At 44.6% G+C, this 18,962-nt stretch overlaps 1 protein-coding gene across 3 annotated transcripts; it reads right to left on the reverse strand.

Annotated features, from left to right (window-relative positions):
- Positions 1 to 10,146: 10,146 nt before the first annotated feature.
- On the reverse strand, positions 10,147 to 18,260 carry OSR2 (odd-skipped related transciption factor 2). 3 transcript variants are annotated; one of them, XM_074942996.1, is made up of 4 exons: positions 17,864 to 18,260; positions 12,832 to 13,568; positions 11,709 to 11,808; positions 10,147 to 10,878 (listed from the first exon to the last, which is right to left on the reverse strand). In XM_074942996.1, the coding sequence occupies exons 2-4, from the start codon at positions 13,485 to 13,487 to the stop codon at positions 10,696 to 10,698; spliced, it is 939 nt and encodes a 312-aa protein (XP_074799097.1). In that variant the 5' UTR covers positions 13,488 to 13,568; positions 17,864 to 18,260; the 3' UTR covers positions 10,147 to 10,695. The 3 variants fall into 3 exon arrangements, with proteins under 3 accessions (XP_074799097.1, XP_074799098.1, XP_074799096.1); XM_074942997.1 differs by having other exon boundaries at positions 10,147 to 10,796; positions 17,860 to 18,259; XM_074942995.1 differs by having other exon boundaries at positions 17,860 to 18,259.
- Positions 18,261 to 18,962: the final 702 nt, after the last annotated feature.

The following is an 18,962-nucleotide window of genomic DNA, read 5'->3' on the forward strand; positions in this document are numbered from 1 at the left end:
ATGGCCCACAACTACCTTGTCTTTATAAGGCGCAACATACTGAAACGACAAGTCACAACATGTCTTAATCCTTCTTGAGCCAAGCTGAATCAAAGTGAAGCACTGCTGTGCTGGGATCAGTAGCCTCTGTGGATCAAATCACAAGATAGGGCCTGTTGTCCCCTATATGCAGTAGGAGCCGCTATCTCATACCACTAGCACAGTGGTTTTCAACCTTTTTTCATTTGTGGACCCCTAAAAATTTTTGAATGGGGTCTGCAGACCACAGGTTGACAACCACTGTTCTATGGTAACAACCTGTCGCGGACCCCTTAGACATCGTCTGCAGACCCCCAGAGGTCCGCAGATCACAGGTTGAAAACCACTGCACTAGCAAGTTGCCTATGGGACAAAAATAAGCTGCCCCAGTTACTCAGGATCTTTGAACCAGTCCTTTGGTCTAGAGGTAAGAGACTGAGTCTGTTTAGAGAGCGAATATATTTGCAAGCTCTGTCTTTAGATTTCCAGACACAGCTATCATGAACTCAGCCCCTCTTTGTAGCACAGTTCCTTCATGAGCTATGATGCTATTGACTGTCCCCTACATCTGCACACCACCTCCCACACTGTCTATGGAGCTACCAGGTATAGAGGGGAAACTGGAGTGGCATTAATTTCCTAGTGTTCTTTCAACAGGAAGTCCGACAGATTGTGGTGCAAGAACCCTAGACCAAACACCCAATCCCACAGTGTGCCTCAAACAAAGTTCCCCCAGAACATCAGGATTAACAGCAAGATGCCTAATAATATATTATTGCTTATCCATTGTCCTTCTGAGTTGAAGGGCTTCTGTGTTCTTAAGCTTATATCATTTCACATAAATTAAAAACCTACTGAATATCTTAATTATTCTTACTCTAAACTTGAAAACATATTGATAAACAAGCAGAGTAGGTAAAGGAGTCAAAGTTTTGATTCCACCACCAAATGTTTGAAATGATATTTATGAATAAAAACATCAAATAAAATCTTCAGGAGACACAGGTTTGGTTCCTAGCTCTGCTAATGACCTGTTTTGTAACATTTAACACCCTTTGTCTTGTCTGTTTAGATCAGAAACTCTTCAAGACAGTCACTTAATTTTTGTATGTACAATAGCAATGCTGCCCTGATCTGAGCTGGGTCATGTTGGTACTACAGTAATACAATAAAATAATAATAATAATTAATAATAATAAAACCATCCATGCACCTACATTTGGGAATAAAGCAGGGCGAATTATGGGAGTTTGATCCCCTCTTCCCACAATTCCCAAAATCTGAGAGAATATTCCATAATACCATGCAAAAATTGCCCACTGTGCAGCACATCTAGGATCAGATTGCATGTTAGGGACTTAAAATGTGTTAAAAAATGGAAGCAAGCTTCCTAGTCTTTTTAATTCTACTGATTTTGAAATTATGTTTCATTTATTTCAATATATTCATGGAAATTTTTTTATCATAAATTTAAAAAAATCATTTTCAATTTTTTTTCATTTTTAATTTTTTTAGTTTTTCTGTGGTTGGGTTTTTTGTTTTGTTTTACTTTCCCCCCTTCTTTTTTCCTTATTCCTTCACTTTTTTCTTTTGGCCACCAAAAAAGGGAGGGAAGAAAATGATAAATTATAAAAATGACATTTTCCAATTTCATCAACAACAACAAAAAAGAAAAAGAAATTAAAAATGTTTTTGGTGAAAATTTCTGGTTTTTAAAAAGGGTTCTTTGTCAACCAAAAACTGTTTAATTATATAAATTATGCCAAGTCCATATGACCCTGTAGTTGTTCTGCATATCATTCAATCATGGAGGAGGGCATCATCTAGTATTATCAAGACTGGACATCTTTCTAAAATATATGCTCTAATTTATACAGATGTTATTGGCTAGATGCAGGAATTACTGGATGAGATTCTGTGGCATGTTATGCAGGAGGTCAGACTAGATGAACTAATCATGTGTTCACACCATTAAACTATTAAACTATGAAATCCACAGTGTATATGCCTCAGAGCATGTAACATTTGAAACTGAAGATGCTTGATGCAATCTCATTATGGCAGAGAAGAGGCATATATCAGAGTCATGGATGTAAAAAGAGGCCCCTCAAATTATGTAGATCCACTGGCCAAAACTCCATGTAGGGGGCCTCAATAATGACTGAATCGGTTTTCTTTGAAATAGCCAACAAATTATCTTTTGAGTTAAAATTAAGCAGGGGAAATTTCAGCCAAAAGGATTTTTGGGGTGGGAAGCAGAGAAGCGTGTCAGCTCTCAACCAAAATCTTTGCTACCATGATGTTATAATTAGCTCAGAAATTTTCTACTGTAGTACATTTAGATTGTTCTTGGGAGGGAATATGATTTCACTATACACACACACATACGTATAAGCATTATATATAACAGGCATTTGGGAGTTTAATACTCTTTGTGTTCCTGTAATTAAAAAAAACAAGCCTCAGATTTAAAGAAGATACTTCTCAGTAGTCCTTGTGGATACTTTACATATTTCAGTAAAATTAAAAATGTTGCGTTCTAGTGATTGTTAAAGCAAAGGGCTGAGAGTCAGAAAGCTTCTGATTTGTGATCTCAGCTGAATCACGACTTTATTGTCCAACTTTGGGAAAATTAACCTGTTGTGTGCCTCAGGTACCTATTTGGAAAACTGAATAAAAAAAACCCCCAGTCTTCTCAGTAGAAAAACAAACAAACAAATGCTGTATCTATAGCTATTAAGGCATAGGCACTATAGGCCCATGCCTAGAGTCCCAGCTGGTAGAGTCATGTGATTACATCAGACTCTAATTTTTCATTTGTAAAACATTTATGTTTCTAGCCCTCATGTTCTGAATAGAAGTTTGAAGATGTGAAACAAATGTAACCAATACAGTGATGCCTGCCTGAGCCTGCCGAAAGTGTGAAACAATAGTTCTGTACGGTGTGCATCTAAATGGGGTGTTAACATCAAGATCCCTTCTTGTGAGGTAGGGGTTAGGTGCAGGGGACTCTGTGTGTGGCAGAAGAAGGATGGTGTGCCCTGACTCATAAACAAAAGCAGATACATTGTGCTGGGGACCTTACTGCTGCTACCCTTACCTCCCCAGATTCTGGCCAAACTGGGAAGGGATGGGTCCTCTCTGCCAACACCAATCCAAGTGAGGGTGGGGCCACAACATGAAAGTGAGGACACAAAGGTGGACCTATGGAGTAGCTTGTGTTGTGGTGTGCCTAGAGTCTCAGATTGCCCTAATTCCACACTGTGAACTCTGTGTTTAGTTTTTCTAGTTAAACAGTTCACATAAATAAATAAAATGGCTACAATAATTAAGTTTTGAAAATGCCCAGTGTACGTAATCTTTTCACAAAGATTTTTGTATGCGCTCTCATTGTGCATGCACAGTATTATCCCTGGAATACAGGCTGTTTTGTATGTAGGCAAACTTGCATTAACATGATAGACAGGAACAGTTACATTCTATCATATCAGTGATCCATAAATAATGGGTCACTGGGAGATTTAGAAACTGTACCTTTCAATCCATGCCAAAGAAACACATCAAGGTGCACTGACGTGAAGCGCAGCTGACACACCTTCAAACATCCTCAAAACACCTCAGGCAGTGAGTCAGACCCTTCCTCTAAAAGTAATGATGCCAAAGGATGTCAGCTGACAGTTTCAGTGATGGTGCCTAGTAAACAATGTCAGTAACAAAATTATTTTGTTACCTTTTCATCTGGATAAAAACATCAATCTCCTTTCCCTGTAAAAGTTAACATCTCTCAAAAACTATCTAAAATGTACAAGATCTCTCACAAATACTCAATAAGGAGGAAGCCACAGTTCTACTTAAGTATGGAACACTGCTGAAGCATTGTAGGAGTCTCACAGCAGTCTGTAAGCTACAGACTGTAGCGTTGCAGCTGTGCCACTGTAGTACAGACACTTACTACCATGATGGAAGGGGTTCTTCTTTTGCCGTAGTAAATCCATCTCTCCAAGAGGCAGCAGTTAGGTCAACAGAAGAATTTTCCCATCAAATTAGCACTGTCTATACCAGGGCTTAGATAAGCTTAATCACGTCTCTCAGGAGTGTGGTCAACTTAAGTTTTTAGTGTAGACCACCCCTGAGTTGTCAGAATGAGGTCAGGAGCAAGGAAGGTTGAGACACAAGCAGAGGGAGAGACATGAAAAGGCAAGAGAGAGGCAGAGGGGAAAGAGCAGGGGAAATATCTGGGGGAAAAGGAGCTCAGAATGGACAACACCTAAGAGCTGGTCTACAGGAGAAAGTTAAGTCGACCCAACTACAGTTTGGCTACACTACACACCTTTTAGCGACACAGCTGTGCTGCTACAGCCATGCTGCTAAAAGGCGCACTGTGTAGCTCCTGTTTGTCAACAAAAAACTTCCACCCACAATGAGCGGCAGCAGCTCTGTCGGCAGGAGAGTGCTCCTGCCAACAAATCGCTGTTCACGCTGGTGCTTTTTGTCAGTAAAACTTTTGTCGTTCGGGGCAGGGGGGGTTTAACACCCCTGAACGACAAAAGTTTTGCTGATGAAGTTCCAGTGTAGACAAAGCCTCAGTCACACCCCGAGAGAAGTAGTTAAGCTGAACTAAGCCCTTTTGTACACACTGCTATGTTGATGGAAAAATTCTTCCATCGACCCAGCTACTGCCTGTTAGAGAGGTGGATTTACTACAGTGACGGAAGAGCCCCTTCTGTCTCTGCAGCAAGCGTCTGCACTGAAGTGCTACTGCAGCTGTGTTGCTGTTGCATTTCTAATGTAGACATTAGAAAGGCACAGGAAAGAGAATCTTTACAGAAAGGTGTGGGATGAGGACGATGGAACAAATGAATGAGCTCCAAAAGACAATACAGACCAGGGAAAGAGTGAGGCCAGGTCTACTCTGCAAATGTTTGTTGGCACAGCTATGTCAGTCAGAGATATAAAGAGGTGTGCTTCCTGACCAACATAGCTGTGCTGGCAAAAGCCCCTAATATAAACACAGGTATACCAGCAGCTAGTATATTTTGTTTTGTTTCGGGGCTGAAATAAGCTATACTGGCAACCATACATTTTATACCAGGAAACCACTCCTAGTATAGACCTGACCCAAGATTTGGTTGTAAATTAAAAGAGAAGACAAAGAAAGAGATAAGGAACACAGGCAGTGAGAGCTGAAAAAAGACTAATTAGACTCATTCCTTGCCAGGGCAAGATAGCTCCCTAAACTACATTTTGTGATGCTCTGTCCAGTCTGACAAAAAATGTAAGTATCTAGCTATTATGGTGGAAGAAAAATGTGAATGGTGTGTAACTGCTACAGAAATATCAGAGTCTGCAGGGAGCTTGGAGTAAAAGTTCTGAGTGGTGTAAGTCCCCCATCCATGTCAGTGAGGTGTTAACTCAGAAAGCCTTGCAATGATAGATAAAATGTCAACATGATAAACTATTTCATTCCGTACGCAAGAAAGGAGAGTGCGGGTCACAGTTCTGCACAATTTACTGAGTGACATTTCATTTTGGCACCAAATACCACCACTTATTATTTATCCCCAGTGAAAAAGGAGCCATTTACCAGGAGCCTAGCTGAGCCCATGGGCGTATTCAAACCCCACAGAAGGCTTCAAGGAGACCAGAAGAGCTCAGCAAGCACATACAAATGTATTTTGAACATCTGCACAATCCAATGTGAGCATATCTCATTTTAGCAACTAACATGGACAAAGCTTATTTTGTGCATGGAGTTTGGAAGAGTACAACCATTCCCCTCCCCCCGTATCTGCCCAATTCAACCCCTGAACAGGACACTACTTGCTTTCCACAGGCTAACAGATCTCACTTTCAGGAAGCTTTTTCAGATATTCAGCCCAAGTTTTCCCTTTCTTTCACACCATTATACCTAGTAGCCATCTAAAATACAGAGAGACGTACAGAACAGGGATATAGGAAAGGAGGAGATAGACTAGGCAAGTAAAAAAAGAGATGGGGTTAGGGATTAAATTAAACAAAAACAGGGAGAAAAGGAGATTTAGAAAACTTCAGTGGGTTACCAGAGGATGCAGATGTAATTGTCAGCAGCAAGACTCCAGTAGAACAAAAAAAATACTTTGTGTGAAAATGAATGCTAATGCCAAAGTTATTCATTATTATATTTATTATTTACATTGTGACAAATGTGGGTGGCATTTTACAGAGATAACAAAAAGCATGACCCCTGCCCAAAAGAGAGCTTTACAGATCCTTTAGCGCTATGCTAAACAAATTTAAAACCAAACAACGAGCCATTAACTGTTCTTTGTTACATTTTCAGCATATTTATTATTTGATTATTACCAACGCAGCTTCCATGTGCCCAAGAAAACTATTCTTGTCAGAGGACCACGGGACAGGGTAGTGTAGCACAGTGGCATAGTGAAGCATGATCACACAGAGAAATTTTAAAATATTCACTGGCTTTTTAAGATTGCGGCTACTGGTTTAAAAAAAATCAAGGGAATAAGTGACTGTTAAAAACACCTGTCTTTGCCTGGACTCTTAACTTCAATCAAAAAATGTGTAGTGAGTTTCTTGAAGCACTGAGAATATGAAGTGACAGCATGTGTGTCTGTTCAGAGTGGGAAGATTATTGACATCTGTTGCCTCTTGTTTTATACTTAGATTGTAAGCTCTTTGGGGCAAGGATCGTCTTTCTGTTCTGTGTTTGTACAGTATTACAGTAATACTAATAAATAAATAATACAAAAAATGCTTGTACATAACCACTTGACTTGCTTTGCTAAAGAGAAATGTTACACAAATTGCAAATGGAGCCTGGCCCCGGAGAGACTATATGGGCCATATTCACCCCAAGATACTTCCATTTGAATGGAGTTACCCCAAGGATAAATTTGGCCCACTATATGCCTTTGGGACTGGGGATAGGCAGACACTAGGGTTTAGGAACCAGAGACTGAGAAAAAGAGGCAGAGAGAGACTTGGAGGTAGGTAACATATTATGGGGAGGGGAGCACACTGGAAGTTGGAGAAACTGTCAATCGGGAACAGAGTAGATTAGGAGCTAGGAGCAGGAGCAGTGAATGAATTAGTGGATGGGAAACACTGATTCAGAGAACAGGAGACAGATGGAGAGGCACTGGGGGGTAGAACAAAGGACCAGGGAAAAGAAGAAAGAATGGAGTCAAGGAATAGATGAGTTAGAGACAGACAATAGTTCCTCACTGGAGTATGATCTTGGAGACTGGACTCTATCCCTCAGCCTCAGGACCTGAAAGGCTTGGTTACTCTGGCCGGTGAATGCAGCAACCCAATTCTCCATCCTCTTCATGTCGGAATGGTGTAAAAAGAGGTATTGGCTGGGGGTTGAAGCTAGCTAACATGATTTTAAACAAGCCTGCTCCTGTCTGGGCTCAACGGTTACATGTGTTTGGCATGGTGTTAGGTAACACGGGTTAGTTAACACATTTCCTGACACAGGCTAGACAGGTTCCTAGCACGGACATGCTGTACCAGTGTAAGTCATGTCATTTACTATCACAATGCGTGTTGTCAGCATAGACATACCACTGTGCTGTGCTCCAGCGCATGCTGCTGGCAAAAGACCCCAGCAGAGCCAGGCTCTCGGACAGCTGTTTCTCCATGCAGGAGCCATGCCCCGCTAGTATGTGGGTTTCAGAGAGGCACTTCCTTCTCATAGGGCACACTCGGGTGTGCATGGAGAAAGTAGGGGGCTCGGCTCTGCAGGGGAAGAGAAAGCACACAGCAGTTCAACCCTCTGCACAGCATGGGGAGAATCCCCGGGGCGGGGGGGGGAAGGAGACGGTGGGGGCTGAGCGAGCAGGGAGAAGGGGGAGGAGACGGTGGGGGCTGAGCCCCCCCAGAGCAGGGGGAAGGGGGAGGAGATGGTGATGGCTGAGCCCCCCCAGAGCAGGGAGAAGGGGGAGGAGATGGTGATGGCTGAGCCCCCCCAGAGCAGGGGGAAGGAGGGAGGAGACGGTAGGGGTTGAGCCCCCCCAGAGCAGGGGGAAGGAGGGAGGAGACGGTGGGGGCTGAGCCCCCCCAGAGCAGGGGGAAGGAGGGAGGAGACAGTGGGGGCTGAGCCCCCCCGGAGCAGGGGGAAGGAGGGAGGAGACGGTGAGGGTTGAGCCCCCCCCCGAGCAGGGGGAAGGAGGGAGGAGACGGTGGGGGTTGAGCCCCCCCAGAGCAGGGGGAAGGAGGAGAGACGGTGGGGGCTGAGCCCCCCCAGAGCAGGGGGAAGGAGAGAGGAGACGGTGGGGGCTGAGCCCCCCCCAGAGCAGGGGGAAGGAGGGAGGAGACGGTGGGGGCTGAGCTCCCCCAGAGCAGGGGGAAGAAGGGGGGAGACGTGGGGGCTGAGCCCCCCCCCGAGCAGGGGGAAGGAGCGGGGAGACGGTGGGGGCTGAGCCCCCCCAGAGCAGGGGGAAGGAGGGAGGAGACGGTGGGGGCTGAGCCCCCCCAGAGCAGGGGGAAGGAGGGAGGAGACGGTGGGGGTTGAGCCCCCAGGTCAGGGGAGGCGGAAGCTGAAGGTCCCCCCAGGAGCGGGGAAGGGGGGCTCCTTTCCCGCTCCCGCCGGGCAGTGGGACGGATCTCGCCGGCCGTAGCCCGCTCACCCTTTCGCGGCTCAGGAGGCGCAGTAGCGGAGCAGACGCCAGCCGCAAGCGGGAAAACGCGCCACAACAAGCTGCTAATGCGAGTCCTGGACTGGACCGCGACTCCCATCCCTCCCCCCGCCGCGGGCTTTCCGGGCGGCGCAGGAGTGCGGGGACCAGAGCCTGGCGGCCACGGGTGGTTCTCGCCTCCGCTTTCTCTCCCGCCCCGAGCGTGGGGCTAAACAGGGGCGCCCCCCGGTGGCTGCGCGTGGGGCTTAAGGGCGGCTCCCAGGAGAAGGGGTCGGAACGAGCCGCCCTAGTGGCACTGCGCGTGGCATAAGGAGGGGTCCTCCCAGCAGGGGGCCGTGACGAGCCCGCCAGTGGCCGGGCAGGGGGTCCGAGGAGGGGTCCCAGCACTGGGCGAGCCCGTGGCAGCTGGGCACGGGTCTGAGGGATCCCACCAGTGAAGGGCTGAGCCCCGCAGTGGTGTCCCCGTCAGGGCAGTTCGCCTTTGCTGTCTGCACCAGGGCATGTGCGGGGTCATTCCCGCCCCCGCCCGCAAGTCTGTCCCACCACGTGAATTAAAATGAGCCCAGTTTTGGAACGAAAAGTGGCCTCCCCGGCCGGGTCACTGGTGCCCCCCGCACCGCTAGCACAGCAGGACACCGCCGTTAGTCTCAAGACCTCACCAAGGAGAGCGGGGTGGGGGCTGTAACTTCGGTTTCTGCTGCTGCAGACTGTGCCCACCCCAGCCTCCCCAGGCCACTTGGAGGTGGGTGCGGGAGGTCGTTTTTCTCCCACACTAGCTTTAAAGTCTGTTTAAAGACCATCTTTGGGGAACTGCATGGAGTCTTTGGAGCATTCCCCAGGAGTCTCCTGCAAGGGGGCAGTTGCAGAGTGCTGGCAGTTTGGCTTCTCTGGTGCAGTGGTTTATCTCTGTTAATGATTCTGGAGACATTTGAAACATCCTCTTTCTTTAACTAGGTACGAGTTACGATTTTGACGGCTTTTATTGACCAACCCTGCAAACTCCTCCGGCTTTGCAGGGCTGAGCCCTGATAACGCTGCCATTCAGCAGATTGTTAGGACTGATAGGAATGTTAATGAAGTTGGTTAAACGCTATTGGGACTTACAATGATCCTTCCCATGGGTGATGGGATCCAATGGGATTTTATTTATGTTCCAGTGTTTGTTTTCAGAGCTATCAGAAAATAATCGTCTTCTGCAGTATAAAGTCCCTGTCTACGCTAGTGAATTGCCAATGTTCAAAGTCTAATAGCAGGAGACTATCTAATGCAATCTTTGGAAAAGAGATGACTTTTACAATATATGGGTTGATTGCAAATAAGTTACTAATAAGCCAGTTTGGTTTAGGGATTGTTGTATACATTATTTCCCAGGCACTGTTTATTTGCAGCTATTTCTTTTTTAAAAGTCGTTAATTCAATAAAAATTTTTTTACAAAAGCTAATACTGAATGTAGACATTCAAGCTATTAAGCAATGGAGTTGTAAATACGGGCACTTTCATTTTATTTTACAATAGATAACACAAAAGCAGCAGTCATAAAAGCGAAAACAAGAACACTTTTCAGAAACGTTGTGACAATACAATTGCCCAGATGGGGAAATTTATTCAATATAAGTTACTATTGCAGCTGACACAGCAAAAGAACAAAATGTTTAGGAAAGTAATACGACAAAGCGGGAGATACTTGGGGGGGGGTATTTTGAAATACACTTTTAAATGATATTTTGACTCCCAGATTTGTTATCAATGTGCATCCAACAGAACAATACGAAAAAAAACAAAAAAACCCACGTTCTGTACAGAGCTCTAAAATGAGCTGCGAATATCTACAAGAGACTAGCATATGCTCTTTGTGTGGATAGGAGTGGGGCCTGATCCTGCAGTGACAGTCCACAACTCCCTAAGGGAGTTTTGCTGGAGTGTGGTATGCGGTCTTGGCCCCAGTGTGTGTGTGTGTGTAGCTTTCTACAATTAAGTCCTTGAGCAAAATTAGCAACTTGGAGCTGCAGAGGCAGGTGCAGGTCCTTGGCTGCTCTAGAAGTCCTGCCGCGGGGTGTGAGTTAGACTGTGCCGCCGCAGATCACAGTTTCGCCTGAACACTTTGCCGCACTGCTCACAGTTGTAGGGCTTGATGTCTGTATGGGTAAGAAGGTGAGTTTTCAGATTACTTCTTTGATTAAAGGTTCTTCCACATGTGGGGCATTTGTGTGGAGATTCCTGTTCAGATTTGAAGCAAGCAAAGGATTAATCCTTTACAAACTACCTAGTTTATTAAATTTATTACTTTTCTGTTATTACATAGCATAACATGAAGTATAGGGAATCTACTTAAATAAATCTAGACCCTTAATCCTCAACAGATACAAAATCATGCCACTTTTAACTGCCTGGAAATATCCTGCCTGTCAACCTATATTTTATTCTCAGCTCAGCCCATTTCATGCGCTTTGAATCTACAAGAAAAAAAATGCACAGTGCAATCCTTCAATTTCAAATCACAAGGCCATCTCTATGAGTAAGGCTGAGCTTCACTCCAGACAGTTAAACCATTACAGACATATACAATGTATTGGGGTGCAGGCAAATCATTTTAAGGTGCCAATTAATCTTTCAAAGCTGTTTTTCCCCGACAGAGCTTACCTTTATTTTTTACAACTATAAAATATTGAAATGCATTCAATAAGATTTAACAAAGACCATTTATAAGTACCCACATTCACAAGCAATTTATATAAATTAAATCCTCAGTTGGACTCGATTTGCTTTTTTCTAAAAGAATTACATATTTTAAATACACTAAATAGACGTGTCTTAATCAAGAAAAATAAAAAGGTAGGGCCATATCCTGTTATTAAGCAGATTGCTTTATTGAAGTAATTGGGGAGATCAGCTTTAAAAACTAATGGCAAGACATGGCTCATTATTTCAGGTCCCTAACCACATTCAGAAATTTGTCTACCTTACATGCTATTTAAGGGTTTGTACAAAATAAACAGGATAAGAACAAGAACAGTATATGATAATAATAGATTTGGAGCTAAACTTACCTGCATATGTAAAGTTTTATGAACTGCTAGAGTTCTGGATTGGCAGAATCCTTTCCCACATTCCTGACATTTGAAAGGTTTTTCTTTGGAATGGATATATCTGAAAGTCAATACAAGGGTTTGAATCCATGGCTGTAGACAAACTCAAAAGCCACAAGAAGCCTCCAGAGATTCTTTAATCTTATAATTACTTTGTTTGTGTGGGGGAGGGCAAAATCATGACTCTTTAGTTTATTTCTTATTAATTTTTTTATTATTTTATTATTTTTGTTCTGTAATTCTGCATATGATTAACCTCCTTTATCAGTTCAAAACATTGACAATAATTCTTATCAACGCTAGATTGCCCTCTCTGGTGACAGATTAGACTGCATGATGGAAAAATCATCTGTTTCATAAACTGGTCCCGATCCTGCTCCCGTTGAAGTCAATGGGAAATTTGCCGTTAAACGTCAGTGTGAGCAGGATTTGGCATACATTTTATTTTATTTTAATTTTTAGTAGAAGTTCTACTCACTTTTCCTGGACTACTAACCTAGGGGGGCGTGGGAACTGGCCCTTTACCTTTACATTCAGCTCTTAAAACCAGATTGTAAATACTGTTCTTACCAGACTATTACAATCTAATCAGCGATGGGGAATATTTGTTTCAGTTAATAGACTCGCCTCTAAATACAATCACATGTCCAACCCACAAAAATTATGTATGTATTTGCTATTCCCCCCTAGAGGATCAGCTGTAAATTAATTTGTCAATTGGTTTGCCATTGCTTCCTTGCTGGAGAAGCCGAAATGCCTCTACATGGGAAGCGATGAATCCACCAAACCTTTACGGCTAATGTAAACCACAGGGGAAAGTATAAGGAAAGTGGGCATATTTCTTAAATTCACAGCGGCCCAAGATCGGTGGGGCCTTGAGTTTAGCTTGGCAGCAGATTGTCCACATGCTGACAGCCTGGCAGGAGGTTCTCTTGTGCAGTGATCTGAACCAGGCGGAGCCCACGGAACCTTTGTAGTAAATAATAGGAAAAGTTTCTTATGTGACATCTAGAGAGAGAAATAGCAGCTGCCTTTCACTGGGGGAGCTAGGAGAAGGCTGCTTGCCTCTGGCTGCCTCCCTCACCTGTGGTCTCGGAGGTGGTCCTGTCTCCGGAAGGCCTTGTGGCAGATGTCACAGGTATAGGGCCGCTCGTCTGTGTGGGTTCTCTCGTGGATGAGCAGGTTGTAGGATTTGGTAAAGTGTCTGCCGCAGAACTTGCAGATAAACTCTTTTTTCGTTTTGGAAGGTAACCTGCCCCTGGAGGGCTTTCTGTCCGGAGACAGTTTGCTGATCCCTGAGATGGGACTTCCAAGTCCTGGACTCAGCTTGGTCAGATCTGCAATCTTTGGTGGGTCCTCCTGCGTGGCGGCCACGGCCAGATTGGCAAAATCAAACCTGGGTCTGTCTTTGTGTAAAGCTGGGATTACATGGGCGATGGCCCCTTGCTTTGGGTGAAAGAGGTGTGTGGCGAAAGGTAGCGTTGGGAAAGAGAATCTGGCATCCATCAGGCCCTGAGCTGCAGCCATCTCCGTGATGGTAGACCTGGTGATTTCATGCACATTGGGATATCCCAATGTCCAGTGGTTCATATGCATGGTCTGCACCGCGCTGAGTCCATAGAGACCTTGTAGGTGGTCCACAGCTGCTGGGAAGGTGTTCACAGCTTGGAGAAAGGAGTAGTTAGTGAGCTGCAGTGAAGGGTGGAGGGGGATCGGAGCTGGAAGAGCCTTGCTTCCCATCTTCCCAAGCGGACGTAAGCAGCAGAACCCTTTACCTTTCTTCGGGACTTTCTGAACTTCCAACAACAACGACAGAAAATCCTGTAAGCAAGGGAGGGGGAAAGAGAATTTACCGAATGCAGCGTGTTCCTCATTGACTGAGGCAATCGAAAAATTCAAACAAGTGTCCCAGGGTCGGGGTTTGTTTTTGTTTTGTTTTTGCACTAGTGCACCCGTGCAGAGCCAACTACTGTACATGTTTGCACAGATCCCAGAGAATAGGAAAAGAAACAAGTAATTCTCTGTATTGAGGAAGAAAAACACAAAGCGTCCGGTTCAATTCACTCACAATAGCCGAAAAAGTAAACTAATCGTGAAAGTGTATCAGGAATGCAAGGCGAGTATCGATTCCTAAAGGGCTGTATGTCTTATTGGTTTGTCTTTCAGTCATTCAACCTCCCTACCCCCACCCCAAAAATATCTCCAGAGACTGAACTCCCACCAAGAAGACAAGTGGTTTTAGCCGCACACTGCAGAGAAGTGAGAAGCAGAACGCCTTCATTCTGCATTCAGTGCTACCTTCACATCGATCTTATCTCCAGAAGTCACTTCAAACCTTCTCTTCAGACTTATTGATTCCCCCGAGGCTTTGAAGCAGCCGCTGAGGCAGACACCTCACCTCTGGGGCCTTCTTGGGAGATGGAGTGGAGGAGAATGTGCGCAAATTTACAGTCTTCTCTTACCAGGGGAGCCAAGACAAGGTTCAGGGCTGGGGGCTAGAGGTGACAATGCAGCCTAGTTTATTCTAGCTCGGGTGCTTATTTTTCTTCCTTCAACAACAACTCATTTATCAAGATAATTGAAGGAGAGAAAAGCAACACGTTTCCAGCACTGCAGGTTCTAAATAAATCCACTTTACGCTCAGATCCCTTCCAGATGGTCGGAGCAACGCCACACAGAAGGGCTTTGGGCGAGCAACGCCATCTGCGGAGAGGAAAAGTGGCCAGGCCGGGAGGCCTCTGCAGCCCTACGGACACAGTCACTTTTCTAGACCTCCAAATAAATCAATCCCCCTCCCTTCTTCCCCCCCCCCACCCCCCGGAACTAGGTGTTCCAGACTAGATTTCATGGAGATGTGTTTCTGCTATTGAAAACCTCCTCTGCCTAATGGCGCCCGGGGGAATAGATATGAGAGCTGCAAACTCGTTAATATATTAATTTCTCTGACTCCTGTTACCATCACCAGAGACAGACAATAACCTGCGGCGTTACTAGTCACTGACGGGACAATGCTCCAAGCGCCTCGGAAGAACTGGACACTGCTGGGTTTCTGCCCCAGATTACCCCCCTCCCAGGCCAAGATCCCTTGTCTGCGTTGGTATCATACTAACTCCCTTCAGAAAAGGATCGGCGGACACTGCATTAGCCGCTTTCCGGAGTGGTATTGATTCGTCCCGGTTACTGCTGTGGCCTATTGCGCTATCCGAGCGTCTCTGCCGTGTGTCTCTGCTCCTTATTAAGGAAGACCTATTTGGCCGTCTTTCCAATGGGCTTTTGACCCACGATTTGTTGGCTACGTCCTGGATTCCTCCGTTTTCAAATGTGAGGGGAAATGTGATTTATTTTGTTCAAAAGCACCTAGACACTGCAGCGCGGTGTCTCCTGCCTGCTGGGACTTCCACCCGCCCGCAGGTCGGTGTGTCAGACCCGCGGGGCTGCCTCGGAAATTAGACATTTCTGAATGAAAACCCTGGGCTGTACTCTAGATTGTACAGGATCGGGGTGGCTGTCTGTCCCGGCTGTAGGCCCCTAGAGCTGTTTTCCTGCTCTGCATCTCACACCAGAAACAGCCCGGCCGCTCCTATGTTTATTTGCTCTTCTTCATTTTTGATCAGTTGCCTAAGACCATGAATACGCGAGAGAGTATTCGTGCAGGGCTGTGCCCTGGGGTCTGCCGGTTGCTGCTGGGCCCGCACCTTGTGTTTCTCGGCTCCACTCGGGAAGGCAGCAGCAGCCCTGCGCAAAGAGTTTTATTAATGAAATGAACTCCTTCTGAGCTGTGGTATGCGATCTGGGAGTGCAGGGAGGGAGTTAATGAGAGGTGTGTGACAGTCAGAGGGTTTCACTCAGTCCATTCAACCGAAACTATACACTCCATTTCTAATCAACTTTCCCACCACTAATCATTTTCCACGTTTAATCAGGGAGCTCTCACTTCACACACCAGAGCCGCAGAGGGCTAGCATTCTGGGCTAAGCTAGAAAGCACCGCACGGAGCAAATTCAAGTTTTGATTGGTTAATACGCTTTCTTTCTTGGTATGGTTACATTTCCATCAGATTCAAATTATTTTTTTCAGACCAAGACAAGCGGCGTCGCTTTCCCTCATCACGTGAAATGGGATCCAGAAATAGGTATTGGATAGCCTGAAAACCATTGGTATGGGGCACAGAGTATAACGGCCCCTGGATTTCTGGGGATGGAAATTGTGACATGTAATTTTCAAAAGTTTGAAATATTCTGCCTCAAAGATTATATGCACATTCTCCACCCATTATTTCAGTGAAATGTGCCTCCCCTGATAGCACAAAACTTCAGTATTACCGATTCTCTCATAAAACCAATTCACTACACAAAACAAGATACACTACACGTATATTTGAATGGCACCACGCTTTTCCTTTGAAAGCTGTCTTTTCGGTTCTTTGCCAAAACACACGTTTGTCATACAGAATTTAGCTTTCAAACGGTCCTGCTTGAAAAACGTATCTAAGAAATTTTATATCAATCTAAGTATCACGCATTCACATTTTCATTTTATTTTAATCATGCCATGTCGGAATTTCTTCTATTTGCGTTTATTGATGTTTACTATTAAATCCAGAAGATGGAAGACACTTACGATTTTTTCAATGTAGACATCTACGGGGTTTTTTAAGACTTACTAATAGCAGCACTCTTGTAAAGCATCACTCCTGTATTTGATTTACATTCAGATACATTACAGGAATGTCCATTTAGGTAAAGAAGATTAAGACCTCTTTTTAGTGTTGGCCAATATGACATGTTCACAGGTTAATATCAGTTCATTGAACCTTATCATTAAAAAAATAGGATATTAAAAGTTACCAAAAGGAGCTGTAGTATTTTAGTAAGTTTCACCTTCCTCTTTTAATATTATACGTGGTTGTCCAATTTTATACAGCGCATGCATTAATATGACGAAGACTCATACCCACAATGTAATTCTGTAAAAAGTATTATTCAAATATATTTTCTACCGAATATGTTTTAAAATTTAACGAGTATACTATGAAGTGGACCATAATGAGTGGGTTGCCATTTGTACTTGACTTCATCTTATTAAAACAACACTCAAGACCAGAAAGTGTAGTAGTGTGTGCTTCCCCCCTTTAAAGTCTACTTTAAGGTGAGAAAAAAACGGATGTTATTTAGACCTTGGCACTTCCCTTTCCCTTTCCATTCAAAGCACTTAATTAAATTAAGGCTGGTATCTGCATAATAGGTCTCTGTTTATCTGCTTGCTTACTTTTGACCTACTCCTCAGCAGCGCCGATTTTCTTTTTCCTGTAATGGCAATGTGCTAAGTAGAGAAAGTAGCTGTCTTTGATGATCTACGAAGTGAAACAACATATTGCTTTTGTTCACTGATAACAGGTACGCTGTGACGATGTTTAGCTACCACACACAAACGCTTTTTTAGCGTGTGGAGAAACCAAAGCACATCAATCGCTACTGCTACCTAAAACTCCTAGTTTAACACAGGACTGGAATTTATCAGCGTTATCGTACCGCACTGCGCTAATCAAGCAATGAGTGCATGGACCTCGCCTTGCTCAGGATTTATTTAACATTAAAGGCCAAGTCCAGAATTTCTGGAGAAACCGAAACTTCTTAGGGAGACCCTAAACAGAAAACGTACTTCAAACATTATTTAATGTGTTAGTGGAATAAGCACTGCGCAGAGAACACATCTGCTCAGCAGTGCATGGGACTGCAGAGATTCAAACTGAAAGTAAACCTAGAAATGCTGTCCTCCCCTCAGGAATCGCTTAGCTGTTAGAAAGCTCTTTGACAAATATGCCAGTGTTTAACTTGAGCATGTTTAAGGAAATGTATGATCACGCTCTACTGCTGATTTACTTTTATAATCAGTCTCCGAATACTCAATTAAACATGGACACCTTTCACTATGAACATTCTCGGTGACTGTAGCTACGTTGCAGTGCAAGTATCTTTGTGAAGCACATGTTTCAAACGATAGCATATTATACCTAGGTACACAATCCTTGATGTCCCTTTCTCACGGCACAGTACAATGCAGGCTTTCTCCCAGCAGCTACGTGTTAGTAACAGGATTGTGAGTGACTTACCTACCACAATGAGCTTCTCCCAAAGGGCCCCTCACAACGCAAAGTTCAAGAAGCGATCCTAGTGTCTTTGCAGTGTCATTAGATCCACACCGAACCGGCGGAAAACTCCACCATAAGAGTTCAGCAAGGCTGAGTCCGACTAGCTTTCAGCATGTTGTGGAGGAGGAGGAGGAAGAAGAAGGGTTAGAAATTACTCAAGGGTTTCGCCTTGTCTTTGGGACTCTTGCTGCGGAAGTGTGTAAAGTCCTGGCTTGCTTGGGGAATTGTGTAGAGACCTTTCTCTTAATCACTCTCCCTCGCCTTCTCCTTGAGCCTCTTGCCTTCGACTCTTGCAAAGTTTGATACAAGTCTGAGTCTCCCCCTCCCAGGTCCATCACATTTCAGCAGTAAGTGGCGTGGAGCACTGTCCCCGCCCGCTGTCCCACCCCAAGCCGCACACATTCGAACGTTCACTGCTTTAGTATTCTGACCCCGCCCAACATGGAACGTTCAGAGGGTTATAGAGTTCCGAGCCCGCCCTCAGCTCCGCCTCTCTTCCCTTTTCGCTGTACTGTTTACTTGTGTTTGGGTAGCAACAGGGTTTTAAAGGGGCAGTGCTCTCTTTTCTCATCCCCTCCCCTATTTCTTTTCACGTTACCTAAGGTGACTTTTTCCGTTGAGAAACCTCGTTCATAAAACAAGATATCCCCGCCTATGCCTCTGTCCCTGCCTACATCAGCTGCAGGGAGTTCTGTACCGTCCCAATTCCCCGGATATAGAGCTGCTTGGAGCAATTTGCAAGAACTTTCCCCTACTGCTACAATTCACTTTACATTCTTAATACACTCCGTTCAATCCTTAAAGCCTTTACATTTCCCCTGCTTAGGTGGCACGTAACGTAATGTTTACAATGATACTTTGTATGCCTGTCCTTGTATATTTCTGTCCAGGATAATTTATAGCACAACGTTATTTTCTGTACATACTTCTAAATTTTTCCGAATGCATGAGGTTTAGCTGTCCATATTTCCTAGGGGAGTTGTATGTACAGTTGTCTGATGCAGGTAACTTTCAGTAAGTAGTAAATTTTTATCTACGAATTTTCCGTCATTCTATAAAAATTC

Source organism: Natator depressus, chromosome 2 (assembly GCF_965152275.1).
Source record: "Natator depressus isolate rNatDep1 chromosome 2, rNatDep2.hap1, whole genome shotgun sequence".
NCBI classification, from domain to species: domain Eukaryota; kingdom Metazoa; phylum Chordata; order Testudines; family Cheloniidae; genus Natator; species Natator depressus.